This window comes from Callorhinus ursinus, unplaced genomic scaffold (assembly GCF_003265705.2).
Source record: "Callorhinus ursinus isolate GAN/ISIS: 27379988/994484 unplaced genomic scaffold, GSC_fseal_2.0 scaffold8, whole genome shotgun sequence".
Lineage (NCBI taxonomy): Eukaryota > Metazoa > Chordata > Mammalia > Carnivora > Otariidae > Callorhinus > Callorhinus ursinus.
The window spans coordinates 10793052-10805739 of NW_027397070.1; the positions used below are offsets into that span (position 1 = coordinate 10793052).

General features: G+C 40.5%; 1 protein-coding gene across 9 annotated transcripts in view; it reads left to right on the plus strand.

Annotated features, from left to right (window-relative positions):
* Positions 1–12688, plus strand: part of NPAS3 (neuronal PAS domain protein 3) — an 835099-nt gene that overhangs the window by 395364 nt on the left and 427047 nt on the right. For 7 of the 9 annotated variants that reach the window (XM_073895072.1, XM_073895074.1, XM_073895075.1 and 4 more), the window contains one exon: positions 9155–9237. In XM_073895072.1, the coding sequence (XP_073751173.1) occupies positions 9155–9237 (83 nt within the window). The remainder of the gene's footprint in view (positions 1–9154; positions 9238–12688) is intronic. The other 2 variants (XM_073895073.1, XM_073895076.1) reach the window with 1 other exon arrangement.

The window sequence follows — 12688 nt, forward strand, 5'->3', positions numbered from 1 at the left end:
AGCTTAAGGGAAAGCAAGTTGGAGTGGGCAAGATGATGAGCCCGAAACCTTGCTATGCGTAACTACGTCAATGTGCATTTGTCCTTGCCTTCATAGCCGACCAGTGGATCCCAGGGTCTTGTGTGTGTGCGTGCGCACGCGCTGCCAAAGTGAGCATTCAGGGTCTTGACTGTTGTATTTCACTGTCCTTGTGAGCTAACCTTCCATTCGCCATCTCCAACATACCCCTGCTCTGAGGCCTTTCCTGCCCCCACTCTCCCTGTCTTATCCTGAGTTGAGAGTTGATAATTGCACATTTATTACATTTTATCCATTTGCTGATATGTCAGTCTCCCCACTAGACTCTGATCCCTGGGAAGGTCAGGGTCTTTTCATTTGACTATTCTCAGAGCCTCAACCAATATTTTGCATGGATGCCTTTAGCTCTCTTATGATGATGTATAAAGAGAGCATCTAGAAACGAAAATAGGAACCTGGCTTACGTCTATAGCACCTAGGTCAGTGAGGTTAATATCTGTTATACTACTATGTATTCACTAAATTTTGGATGAATAAATGTGACACCATAGTCTGAGATGGTTAAGCTTTGGAAATTGATCAGAATGACTTTCAAGCAGGTGCTGTTATAAGCAGAGAATTGTGTCCTTTGAGCCAACACCCCAGCGCTTCATGGAACTATTCACGTTGACTCTGCTTTTGGCAGAAAGAAAGTCACTAAATGCACTGCCAAGCACTGATGTGGCACAAGGGGTGGGGGGCTGCTGTCTGGGAGAAAATACAAATATGACTGAATATATGAATGGATGAGGGCAAGAGACATTGCCTTCTTTCTCCCACAGAAACACAAGCTGCTTCCTGCACAGCCAGTGTTTCTTAGCTCCCTGTCCTATCTACCCTATCCGTGGCCTCGGAGAGCCTGAAGGATGAATGGAGCATTAGACTGGAAGTAATAATGCTGTACCTGACTTACCTCCGAATTTGTAGCAGATGTTACAAATGTCATAACATAAAATTTGGGGATCAGACTAGGAAAACAAAATCAAGGTCACAGGTGTGTACCTATTCCTTTTACCATCCAGTGCTGACCTACACCATACTGTTTCACTGATAATCTCTACCCCCTCCTACTGGGTGGAATCATGCCAGTAACAGTCGGTGAGCTGCTGAGGTCAGAAGGGGGGGACAATGGTATGGTAGCGCTCAATTGAAAGGATTTGAAGATAGTTTTCAAAATGAAAGCATAAGCCTTTTCTTCCCCCCAGACCCTACTGAACGAGCAAACCAAATCTAACCCGCATTAAAAATGTAACATTCTCAAAATCCGTTCAGCTGATTAGTGAGGGAGGTCGTTTCTGTCAATTAAAAGACAGGTTTTAAACTCTGCAGAGTTGGTGTGGCATTGAAATCTCAAATTTGATGTGATCTGTTTTCCCGGTTGAGAGCTGTGATCAGAGAATACTTGGTGTCTTTTCTATGCAGTTAATTCATAAGAACATGCGGTGTTTCTTCCTGACATAGACTAGGTGATTTGTAGAGGAAAGTGGTCATTGGAAGAAGAGGAATTTACATAAGAACAAAGACAATAACAGCAACAAAAGAAGAAGCTCAAATCGAGAGCCTGGGGATTGTACTCAGAAAGCGGAGCACCTTCGGACATCAGACCCACGTTCAGGCTCCACGCCCGAGCCAGGGTCTGTGTCGCCCACTGTCTGTGGCCCACTTGACCTTCTGTCACACAGGACCGCCTCACTCAGTGGTTTGCATCTTAGTCATTCGTCTTTGTGTGCAGAGTACCTAGCAGAGCACCTGCCACATGGGAAGGGTCAATGCATGTTTGTTGCTGTAGCTCTGAAGCCAGAAGATAGTTTCTGTCTTCTCGCTGAGCTCATGTTAGGTAAAAATAAAGACTCCCCATCACTCACAAGATTCTACATTCTTTTTTTTTTAATGTGTTTGAGAGAGAGAGAGAGAGAGAGAGAGAGAGAGCATAAGCAGGGGGAGGGGCAATGGGAGAGGGAGAAGCAGACTCCCTGCTGATCAGGGAGCCCAATGTGAGGCTGGATCCCAAGACCCTGGATCACGACCTGAGCCGAAGGCAGATGCTTAACCGACTGAGCCATCCAAGTACCCCTACATTCTTCATTCTGAAGTCACTTGATAACTGCCACACTCTTAAAACTTACCCAGATTGAGAAGGGGTGAAATCCACCATACTCCACATCTCTGCTGAGAATCCAAAGATGGGAATTAGTCGTGATCAATAACCTTTTTACCTTTATTTATTTTGTAAAGAAAAGAGGACATTCTCATATCCTTCACTGTGTTAAGGGGAGTAAATAGTTAAGTTTAAGCTTTGCCACCCAAACCACCCCCTGCCCGGTAGCAAGTTATTGACGCCAGGAAACATATTCCGAAAAGACTCAGATGTCTTTTAAATTATTGTTGGACTTTGGTCCTTTAAAAGTGCCCTCTTTTTTTTTTATATACATTGTTATTTTGGCATGATTAAGAAAGTTAGATTGGAATAATCAAGTAACCCTTTTGTATAAAGTCCTGTTAGGAATTATAAGTATATCTTCATCCCTTGTCCAGCCTGATGCCATGCTCTTCTCCACCGATGCCTTCAGGCATCTCTTAAGGATTCCCCTCAGGTACCCCACCCAGGCTGTGGATCATGCCTGCATCTTCCTGAGGTTGCTGTCCAGGAGACGTAGGCTGTCAGAGCTCCGTCATTCCCTCAGGTGCTGTCACTGCAAGCAGCCGCTAACCACAGCCTGAAGAATGTCATCATCGAGGGGAAGTTTGGGTCCCTTCCTGAAGAATGTTAATCACCCTTTATCGTAGCCCATATAAGGGACATATATAATTGTTCCTATAGTAACTACCAGATTGTCAGAGAAAGGCTATTTTTCCTTTTCCCCAGCAACAGATGGAGAAATCCCTGCTTCGGTAGCTAGAAACTCTCCATTTCCTTCAAGGAAAAGGAAGGCGTGGTGGGCAATGTGAGTCTTTGAAAGGGAACGTTGGAATGAAAGAAATCCCTGTAACTTGTTGCTGACCAAATACACAAAAGCATTGTCCAGACTTACTAGAGTGATGCTTGGATGCTATTTCCCTTTTAGATGACTTTGCCTATTTGATGTAGAAAATCATAAACGATTTCAAAAATCATAGGGCCAGTATTTAGTTCTTCAGAAGATGAGAAGTGCATGATGCACAAACCCCAAACTAAACAGATTTATTGAATGTTGTATGTTTTCCCCTTAGGTCTTCCTAGTTGAAGCCATATAGATAGGTATTTTTGTTTTGTTTTGTTTTGTTTTTGTTTTGTTTGTTTTTGAGAAAAGCAGCCTGGTTTCTTTTTCCCAAATTAAATAATTCATTTGTACATATTAATACTTTCACAGTCATCTCATCTCTAATGCTTTTGGCTAATGCATTCAATCCATACTTAAATTGTGGGAGAAATTTAAATATGTGTTGCATCAAAGAATTTTAAAATCAGCACAAGACTTCTTAGAATTTCAATTATTTTACTGGATTTAATACATCTTTTTTGTTTAAATTGGTAATAGGGCGCCTGGGTGGCTCAGTCGGTTAAGCGTCTGCCTTCGGCTCAGGTCGTGATCCCTGGGTCCTGGGATCGAGCCCCATGTTGGGCTCCCTGCTCAGCGGGAAGCCTGCTTCTCCCTCTGCCTCTGCTGCTCCCCTGCTTGTGCACTCTCTCTTTCTCTCAGTCAAATAAATAAATAAAATCCTTTAAAAAAAAGTTCTTAAATTGGTAATATAATGTGTTCGTGGGTTCTGGGATATGAATTATACAGATATATTTTGTGATGTTTAAAAATGACTAAATATGAGTTGGAAAATAAACCCGAAGTGCACCATTCCTGAATAGAGGAGGTTTTCTTTCTTTTATTTATCATTAATCATTCACATGCCCCATGAACTTTGCTTGTCCCCATTTCTCCTCTCTAGTCATCTGTATTTTAAATAGCGAAAACACTAATATTGGTGCAAGTACATTGAAAAGCATTGCTATCATTTGTTTTCAGATATTTACATGATGCATTGTGTGGAAGCTCCACATGTCGTGGCAGGGACAGTGGAGTTTCAGTGACGGGGACGCTGTATTGGTTAAGTTGGTACCGAGCACGACTTTTTCCAGTATCTCCTCTCCCTCCCAATCTGAAACTCCCCCAGTGTCTAAGCCTTGCACAACCAGTGAGGGGCTTACAGTTGAAAGGATGCAAGTTGTGAATATGGGCAGTAGGCAGAGCTGTGTGGACCAGTTTCAGAATGAAGATTTGGTCCCATATTAAATGAATACATAGACCTTTTTATTTTGATAGGGAAACACAAGGCACGCACACTCTCCTTATAAACTTCTGAGGCTCCTTCCTGGGAAAACCCTTCCTTGGCTTCCCTTGCCCTACAGTGAGGGAGGCTAATTGAGATTCTTCAAGGGAAATCCCTTTTCTTTTCTTCCGTAGCCATGGAAAGACTCATTAAGCATTCTATACTCCATTCTTTCCCAGACCCTGACTTTGCTTACCCCAAGTGCTAAAGCCCAGGGAGCGATGTCCAGTATTCCATTAAGCATGCTCTTTCGTCCTCCCTACCCCCCAAGCTCAGTGTGGGAACAGAGCCTTGCCCCTTGAAGGATGAGTTCAGAGGGCAGCCGTGAAGCTTGCCTTTTTATTAGGTGGTTGATTCCATCCCTGAAATACCACCTGCAGAACCTTCAGGCTACGTTTACCCATTCTGCCATACTGCTTCCCATGGGGAGGGGCCCGATGAGAAAATCTCTCTAAAATGGCCTTCCCTGCTTGCCAATGACAACTTTTCCCTAATAAAACAGTCCTTTGGAAACCCTGCCTGACAATGCCCTACTCCTCTTCACCTCGAATGTCTCTTTCAAATGCTCTTTTCCATAACAAGCCCCTTCCTCTCTCCTGCCTGTGTTTTACCTTCCTAATGTGAACTGTGTTGGTGAGGAGCTGGGGCAGCTCCACCTTCTCTGGAAATGGGGGTGGGGAGAGTTACTAAGGAAAAGGGCAATGCAGGACACAAGGCGAGTAGGACCCGTGACTTTTCCCCCTTTCATTATGTGTGTCCACTGAGCTGTCCTGTTTCTGTTTTGTAATGGGTTCTTCTGTGGCAAGCTGACCTTTTGGCTGAATAGGTCAAACTCCCACTGAGCGCTAATCCTCAGCCTTCCTGGCGATTGTGTATCCCCGAAGGTGACAAGCACTGGTTAGGAATATGACTGGGGGTGTGTGGTGTATTTCCCCAAAGAGGGATTGTCTTTTACTGCACTGAATTAATTCTCAAAGACCACCTCACAAGGTATGCGAGTCAATATTGGAATATTTTTGCTGACGTTGTTGAGGGACAAGACTAATTTTTCAGACACACATTTCAGATTGTGGTTTCCTTCTGTGTCTTCCATTTTTTTAACGAGGGAAAAGTCAAATTCACCATCCTAATGATTCATCGTATCATTCTAGATTTCTGAAACAGTCACAGTTTCTTGGGTTGATTTTTTTTTCCTTGGGTTGATTTTTAAAAACCCTTCTCCCTATATATTTCTTCCATTTAAAGTCTCTTCAAATTTTAGGTGTTTTATTTTTAACCCTGGCAAAACATGAGTGTTGCAGTGTTTGTTGATAATTATGTGCTGGGCCTAGGTCTGTTTTGAATTGCTTAAAAATTTTTTTTGGACTGTTCATTAGGTTTTATAACACCAGTTACCTAAGTAATTGTAGTAACTACAGTAACTACCTGCAGTCATTAGCAATTTTCAACTTCAGGTTGGTACTCAGTAAATGCTGAATCACATTTGAAGTTGAATTATTGATTTTTTTTTTCTTTTAACAGTTTGTATAAGCTGTTCAACTTCCCCAGTTCTCATGTCTCACTGTCAGTGAGTTAGGGACATGCTCTTCACAGATAAGAGATTACAAACTCCATCTGTTTAGCAACGTGTTGTTGTTTGTTTTTGTTTCGTTAATATGATTAGTGTTCTTTAAATTTGAAAAGGTAGTGTCTTTTAACCGAGCAAACAGATACATGAAATGATGTCAGTAGATGAGATGAAACCGTGACCCATTCATCAATAAGTGTACATTTGTCTGGACTACCGAATCGTTTTAGAAACGGTCAACTCCCAAAACACACAAATCAGAGAGTGCTTCATAAGCAGTATATTCTTTTTCTGAAAATGATGGACTTTGTGAAGGGAACACCTCTTTGGTTTTTCTTAGGCATTAATGATACTCCATTAGCAACGTGAGATTAACATAGAGCAGCGAAATAACTGTGTCTGCGTTGTTCCTGAGTGACCGGATGATTGTCTCAGTTCCCCAAATGCGATAGGATGAAAAGTACAAAACAAGAAAAGTGCATATTTAACATCTCTTCATTACCAATAGTGCCTGAGTCAGAGCTGGGCTTCTACCACGGGCATAATGGGCTCCTGTTTAACATATTTATGTTGGCTGTAAAATTAGGAACTGTCATTACAGCCCCACATCACCTGCATAAGTGCAAAACATATAAATCAAGAGAAGTTCCAGTGTCATAAAAACGCCATCGAATAGAATAGCATGAAACCACTTACAAGGCACTTTTGTGTCTGATGCTGGCATGTACTGGGATGCACACTCCAGTTTCTGGAGGATCTGAGGAACAAAGAAGGGTAACTAGGCAGGTAGGGCTCGTGGATGTAACAGCTGATAGAGACGTGTGGGATCCTCAGGCTGGTGAATAATTTTTTAAATAAAATTCCTAATTATTTATGCATTTGCAGCATTTACTTAGAGAATAGCCTGGGCCCTAAGTGAAGAAAAGGCAAGAAAAGAAAGGCCATCAGTGGCCAGGCTTGAATAACCCCTGTAAGCACCCCCACTGAAGTCAATGTTCTATGCTTCCAGAAGGCAGTTGGGCTGCCATCTGTTGTTACTGGAGCATGCCTCTTGGGCCTCCTAGTAAATAAAACATTACTAATATTTGCTGTGATGTTTTAGGGTTCTCTCTAGGTTGGAGGATGTTGCTCTCCTGGCCTCTTCTTAATCCAGCTTTTTATAGAAGAGTCTGTGTTCTCCAGTCCATTTCTTCTGTGAAGTGCAATGGTTTATTTTGAACTTCAAAATTGGAAGTCCTGAAATGCCCACAAATGATGAACTATTACTAATAAGGAGCTTTCTGGATCCTAATTACTGCCTCAAAAAGAGAGTGGACACTTTTGAAGTTTTTCAACTCCCTCCCCCCCCTCCCAGAAGCTCCCCACAACAATCTTAAAAAAAAAAAAAAGGACTGCAGATTTTATTCATGTGGGATCATTCACACCAAGCTACCATAATGTGCAATTAACACTCTAGAAACTGAAAACAGTATTCAGCAAGACAGCTGCATTATCAAAAATGCCAAAGGAGTTTTGAAGGGAGTAATGTGCATGTTAGAATAGGAAATTAATCAGAAATGTGCACATACACACACAGCAGTAGTATCTTAACTATATCTGAATATTAAATTTTTAAAAATCTCAAGTCTATACTTATAGTAAAGATTAATGTTAGGATAGAAAACTGATTTTTCTATTTTAAAATTATTGTGTGTTTTGCTTCTGAAGCAAATGAGGAAGTTAGAATAGAGATTTCTAAGATCCCTTCCAGCTGGAATATTCTTTGATAATAATCACTCTTCAATTATATTTTATAAATTTTCCCATTGAAAAAAATGCCCCTTTTATTTCTTCTTGCCAGTCATAATGATACTTAACACTCATGCTATTTTCAAAGTGCCTTTCAGACATTGCAGACACTAACTCACAATTGCAGGGGTAAACTGCCTACTTCTGCACAGCACAATAGTCATAAGTACATTTATATTATAATCCCTACTAAGCTATGGATCCAACTGACTGAGTAACTGAAATGAAGCAGAATTACCCCAGCAGCATTTTGCTGGAATTTTCTTGTCAACTAGCTGAAAGTGTTTTTAGATGTGAGAAAGTGGGGTTCGGTTTTATTTCAATTTATTGTGTAGGTTTGAGGAAGGTAGAGCTTTATAATAAAATTTGCAAGAAAAACAGGAAAACTTGAGGGATTTACTTGTTGGAAATAAGGAAAAGATCTAAATATTTCCTTCCAGAAGTTACTATAAAGCAGATTTTTATGTTTGAAAACTTTTTTTTTTTTTTAAAGAAAAATACCCAGAACAGATTTGAAAGCAAATGGTGACCTCATGCAAAAGAAAATTGGTAAAGGAAAGACCCTCGATCCTGGATCCCACAAATATCCTGCATTAAGCTCACTTTTGTTAAGGATTATCAGAGGCTCCTTGAGTGAGGGGCCTTCAAACAACACATGTAGGGTCTGCCAGGAAGGGATGGACAGATCCTAAGTCAGTAGGAGAACCCGAGGATTCAGATAAGAAAACAGTCACTTCCCTGGTGAGGCATGTGCTAGGCAAGAGTCTACCTGGGCTTCTTGTAGGTCCTGTAGGAATAGTTACACATGAGTGTTCAGTAAATATGAAATCCAGCCATCCTGAGACACTTAACACTAGTGCAAACAGTCATTAATGAGAATCTCTTATCTGACATGTTGTGCTTATTAAATTGTGATAAAGTTATTGCCTTGGAACATAAAAAAAAAAAAAATGTCCTGTTTGCTTTTTCCTAGCCTAAAAGATATGAAAGGTTTAGTCCTGGGGGGTTTGGCGAGGGGTGGGGGAGGAGTACGTGGGCAGGCAGTATATGTGTGCTTTAAAAATAACAATTCTTAAATTTTACGAGAAACATTTTGCTAATTTATTTTAAAGAAATGTTAACATGCATGGTTTTGCTCCAGTGTAGGAAACACAGTCTAAATGTGCATGAAAAGTGAAAAAGTCTGGATATAATTTTTCATGTTCGCAGAAATTAATATTCTGAGTTGAAAATTTAGCCTCATGTCTGCTTTTGCTCAGGCAACTCAGAATCAAAATGAACCCTGGGTTGTGTTTCTTTCAGAGCTCTTTGGCATAGTAACCATCTAGTGATGTGTAGTTAGTGGGAAAATAAGTTAAAAGTGTGAATCAGAGCTCCAACTTAATTTGTTTTCTTCTTTTTTTTCTTTTTTCTTTTTCGTCTTCTTTGTTTTTTAATAAGTTATAGGTGCACAACGAAGGAGAAGCCCCAGTGCACTGGCCATTGAAGTATTTGAAGCACATTTGGGAAGTCACATTTTGCAGGTAACTAAAAGAGAAAGAAGCTTGCTTGTGTTTTACTAAGAAAAATTTACACGTTTAATCTTTATTTAAAAAATATTTTTAGATATCAGCTAGGTGTATGACTGTTGTTTTATCTTGGAATTATGAAATTCTTATGAATTTATTTTTTCCTTTTTAGAAAGCCATCCCTTGAGAGAATATTAATGAGAAAGGGAGGGCAAGTATTATTTGTGCTGTAATAATTGAGATAAATTGCACTATTCAGTTGATGTGCAATGTATAGTAGCTGGCTGTTCCCAGAATGATTGTGTGTGTGCTGCATTTGTAAGTGGATATATGTGTGTGTCTTTGGAGCTATATATTGTTTTTGGAAGAGCAAAATTCTGTTGTGACAGTAATGTGACATTTTTATGTGCTGCCAAATTTCAGTTGTTCTTTGCTTGAGTTTGTATTCATAAGTGCTTTCAATCTTAACGTTTGCTTCCCCAAATTACAAGCTTTCTCAGAATGAAATTTTAAAAGTATGTTTTTAAGTAAACGGAGACAAATAATCATAATTGATTTTGCCAATGAATTCCATGGCAGGTAAATGTGAGGGTTACTAGGATGGAACTGCGGTCATTTAGTCCTGGATAAGATTCATCCCAAACCCTGCATCTCGCTTACTCAAAAAGATTTTTTTCCTTAAGACTTTGCTGTGACTTGGACACATCCAGGGATAATTGTCCTACATTGTTTATGCTTCCAGGACATATGTTGACATGGCCAAAACTTGTTTTTTCTTTTCTTTTTTTTTTAAAAAAACTATGTCAGATACATTTTTAATATGGAATTAGAGACACGTTCAGGATAGTTAGGCAGCTTATTTGGAAAAGTTGGTTATGCTTTTCATTGGACCTAGCATATTATTCCTGACGATATGTACCCAGAAAAACTGTTAGCATCAGATTCTCCGTGGTCATATCCCAGTGATTCTCTGAGGTGGTTCATAAGTTGGCAGCTTCAGAATCATCTGAGACACTTGTTTGAAGGACACATTCTTACTAAATCAGAATCTTCAGGGTGAGGTCCAGAAATTGATGATTTTGAACAGCCTTTTGAGACAGTTTTGATGATTCATTAGGTCTGAGATGTCACAATTCATATTTGCAAATTTAAGGCCCTGAACAGCCTTACTTGGCTTATTTTTGCTTATTCTGGTGTTTGCCATTTCTCCATTAATATCCGTTAAATTCCTATATAACTGATGTGTATTGAAGTACACCTTGGGATTTGCTGTTCTGTCATGCACACAACATTTTGAGTTACCTTGGCAGTAGATTAGTTTCAGGGATACAGAAAGGATATTTCTTCCTAGATCCTCAAATTTTTATTTCCTTTTTTCCTGTACACACTTTGTTCAGAATCTCCTCTATAAGTTTTATATGAGCCATGCTATATATATATTGTTAAATTCTGACTTGATTCGGGATGACTCCTGTTTATATTCTGAAGCAGTCAGTGCATAAGACTTAGTCAGTGAAAGAAATGGTCCAAACAGTAGCCTCAGATTATTATCGTCTCAATTCGTTCTGAAATTTGAGTCCAGGGTCCTCAAGGAAGGGTGACTTAGGAGCTGCAAGAATTTTTTTTTTAAGATTTTTTTTTTAATTTATTTATTTGACAGAAAGAGACACAGCGAGAGGGGGAATGCAAGCAGGGGGAGTGGGAGAGGGCGAAGCAGGCTTCCTGAGGAGCAGGGAGCCTGATGCGGGGCTCGATCCCAGGACCCTGGGACCATGACCTGAGCCGAAGGCAGACACCTAACGACTGAGCCACCCAGGTGCCCCAGGAGCTGCAAGAATTTAAAACTAATTTGAAACACAAAACTTAGAGGAGTTTGAATTGAACGTAAGCTTAATGTAAATAGAGTATATCATGGTTATTCCAAATGTCAGTTCAACAGTTGGTGTCATTAAGAGAGTTGGGCATCTAGAAGGAGGCTGCTGAGCTCTTCTTCTCCTGGGATTGGTCACACCCAGCTTAGACAACACACTTGAAGAGAAACATAGACAACTGGATGCCATTTAGAATAGAATAACCGGACTGGTATGGGAACTAGAAATCATATCACATGAGGAGTGGATGAAGGGTTTGGTGAAGTTCAGTATAGTCAGGATTTAGAAAGGATATTAATGTCCTTTCTCTATATTTGAAGACCTCATATGAAAAAAGGGTTAGATACATTCTGTGTGGCTTCAGAGTGCGGAAGAGAGAAAGGGATAAAAAAAAAAATCACCTTCATTCAAGAAAACTAAATAGGGCTGTTCACTTCTGAAGTATGTTCAAAGTCTTTGTCTCTAAGGGGAAGTATAGGTGCCTTGGTAGGGATGCTTTCAAGAAAGTCAGGCCTCCAAGTATGGTTGTACTAGATAATCTTGAAATTGTCATTGAAATTATAATTTTTTATCATCTGATTCTAATACCAGTAGTTACGGCATGGGAAGAGGTGAATATACTCCTCTAAATGAAATAGTAGAATTGTGGGTAGGAAGGGGTTGGGAAATGGCCGTAACAAGAAGAGCCTTCTCTAAGCTCTCTTAGTGTTCTTCCCTCCGTGCAGGGGGCTCTTGAGCCCATAGACCCTTATCTGTACCACATTCAGCAATATCTCAGTGGTCTGCAAGCATAAGATGGTTTCCATATTTTTCTTCAAGAGGGTTCATGGTAGAATCTGGTTAATTCTTGAGGACAGGGATGAATTCTTTCTTCCCTCTCCCCTCCCCTTCCTTCACTTGCAAATATCTGATAAAAACCTGTGTAGTCAACACGGTAGGCATGGGAAATGTGGGACGTGGAAGATAAGGTAGAGGTCAGTTCTGAATACCCGGGTAGGGTTCAGTAAATGCCTGTGACTTCTCAGCACCAAGTGCCATGCTTCCCTGCCTGTGTCCCCAGTGATGTTTCATGGGAGAGTGGGCTAAGGACCCCTTGGTGTAGAGAGTTTGAGGTGAGGGATTAAGACAGACTTGTTAATTTTTGCTTCACCCATGTTGTTGACTGCAATATATGTTTTTGCTACATATATCTTATTAGCCATGTATTGGCATATCCTTTAAAATCTGACTTCTTGGGCGCCTGGGTGGCTCAGTTGGTTAAGCGACTGCCTTCGGCTCAGGTCATGATCCTAGAGTCCTGGGATCGAGTCCCACATCGGGCTCCCTGCTCAGCAGGGAGTCTGCTTCTCCCTCTGACCCTCTTCCCTCTCGTGCTCTCTATCCCTCATTCTCTCTCTCTCAAATAAATAAATAAAAATAAAAAATAAAAATATTTAAAATCTGACTTCTTTTCTGCTGAGATGGGGAACATTTAGCTTAATGGTGATTCTATCAATATAAAACCAACTGTTGCAAAGTCATTTTCCAATTTAACGGCCTAATACTGGTGTATGTAGGCAAGGTAATTGGCTAGGCTGTGTCCTGGGCAGCTCTGG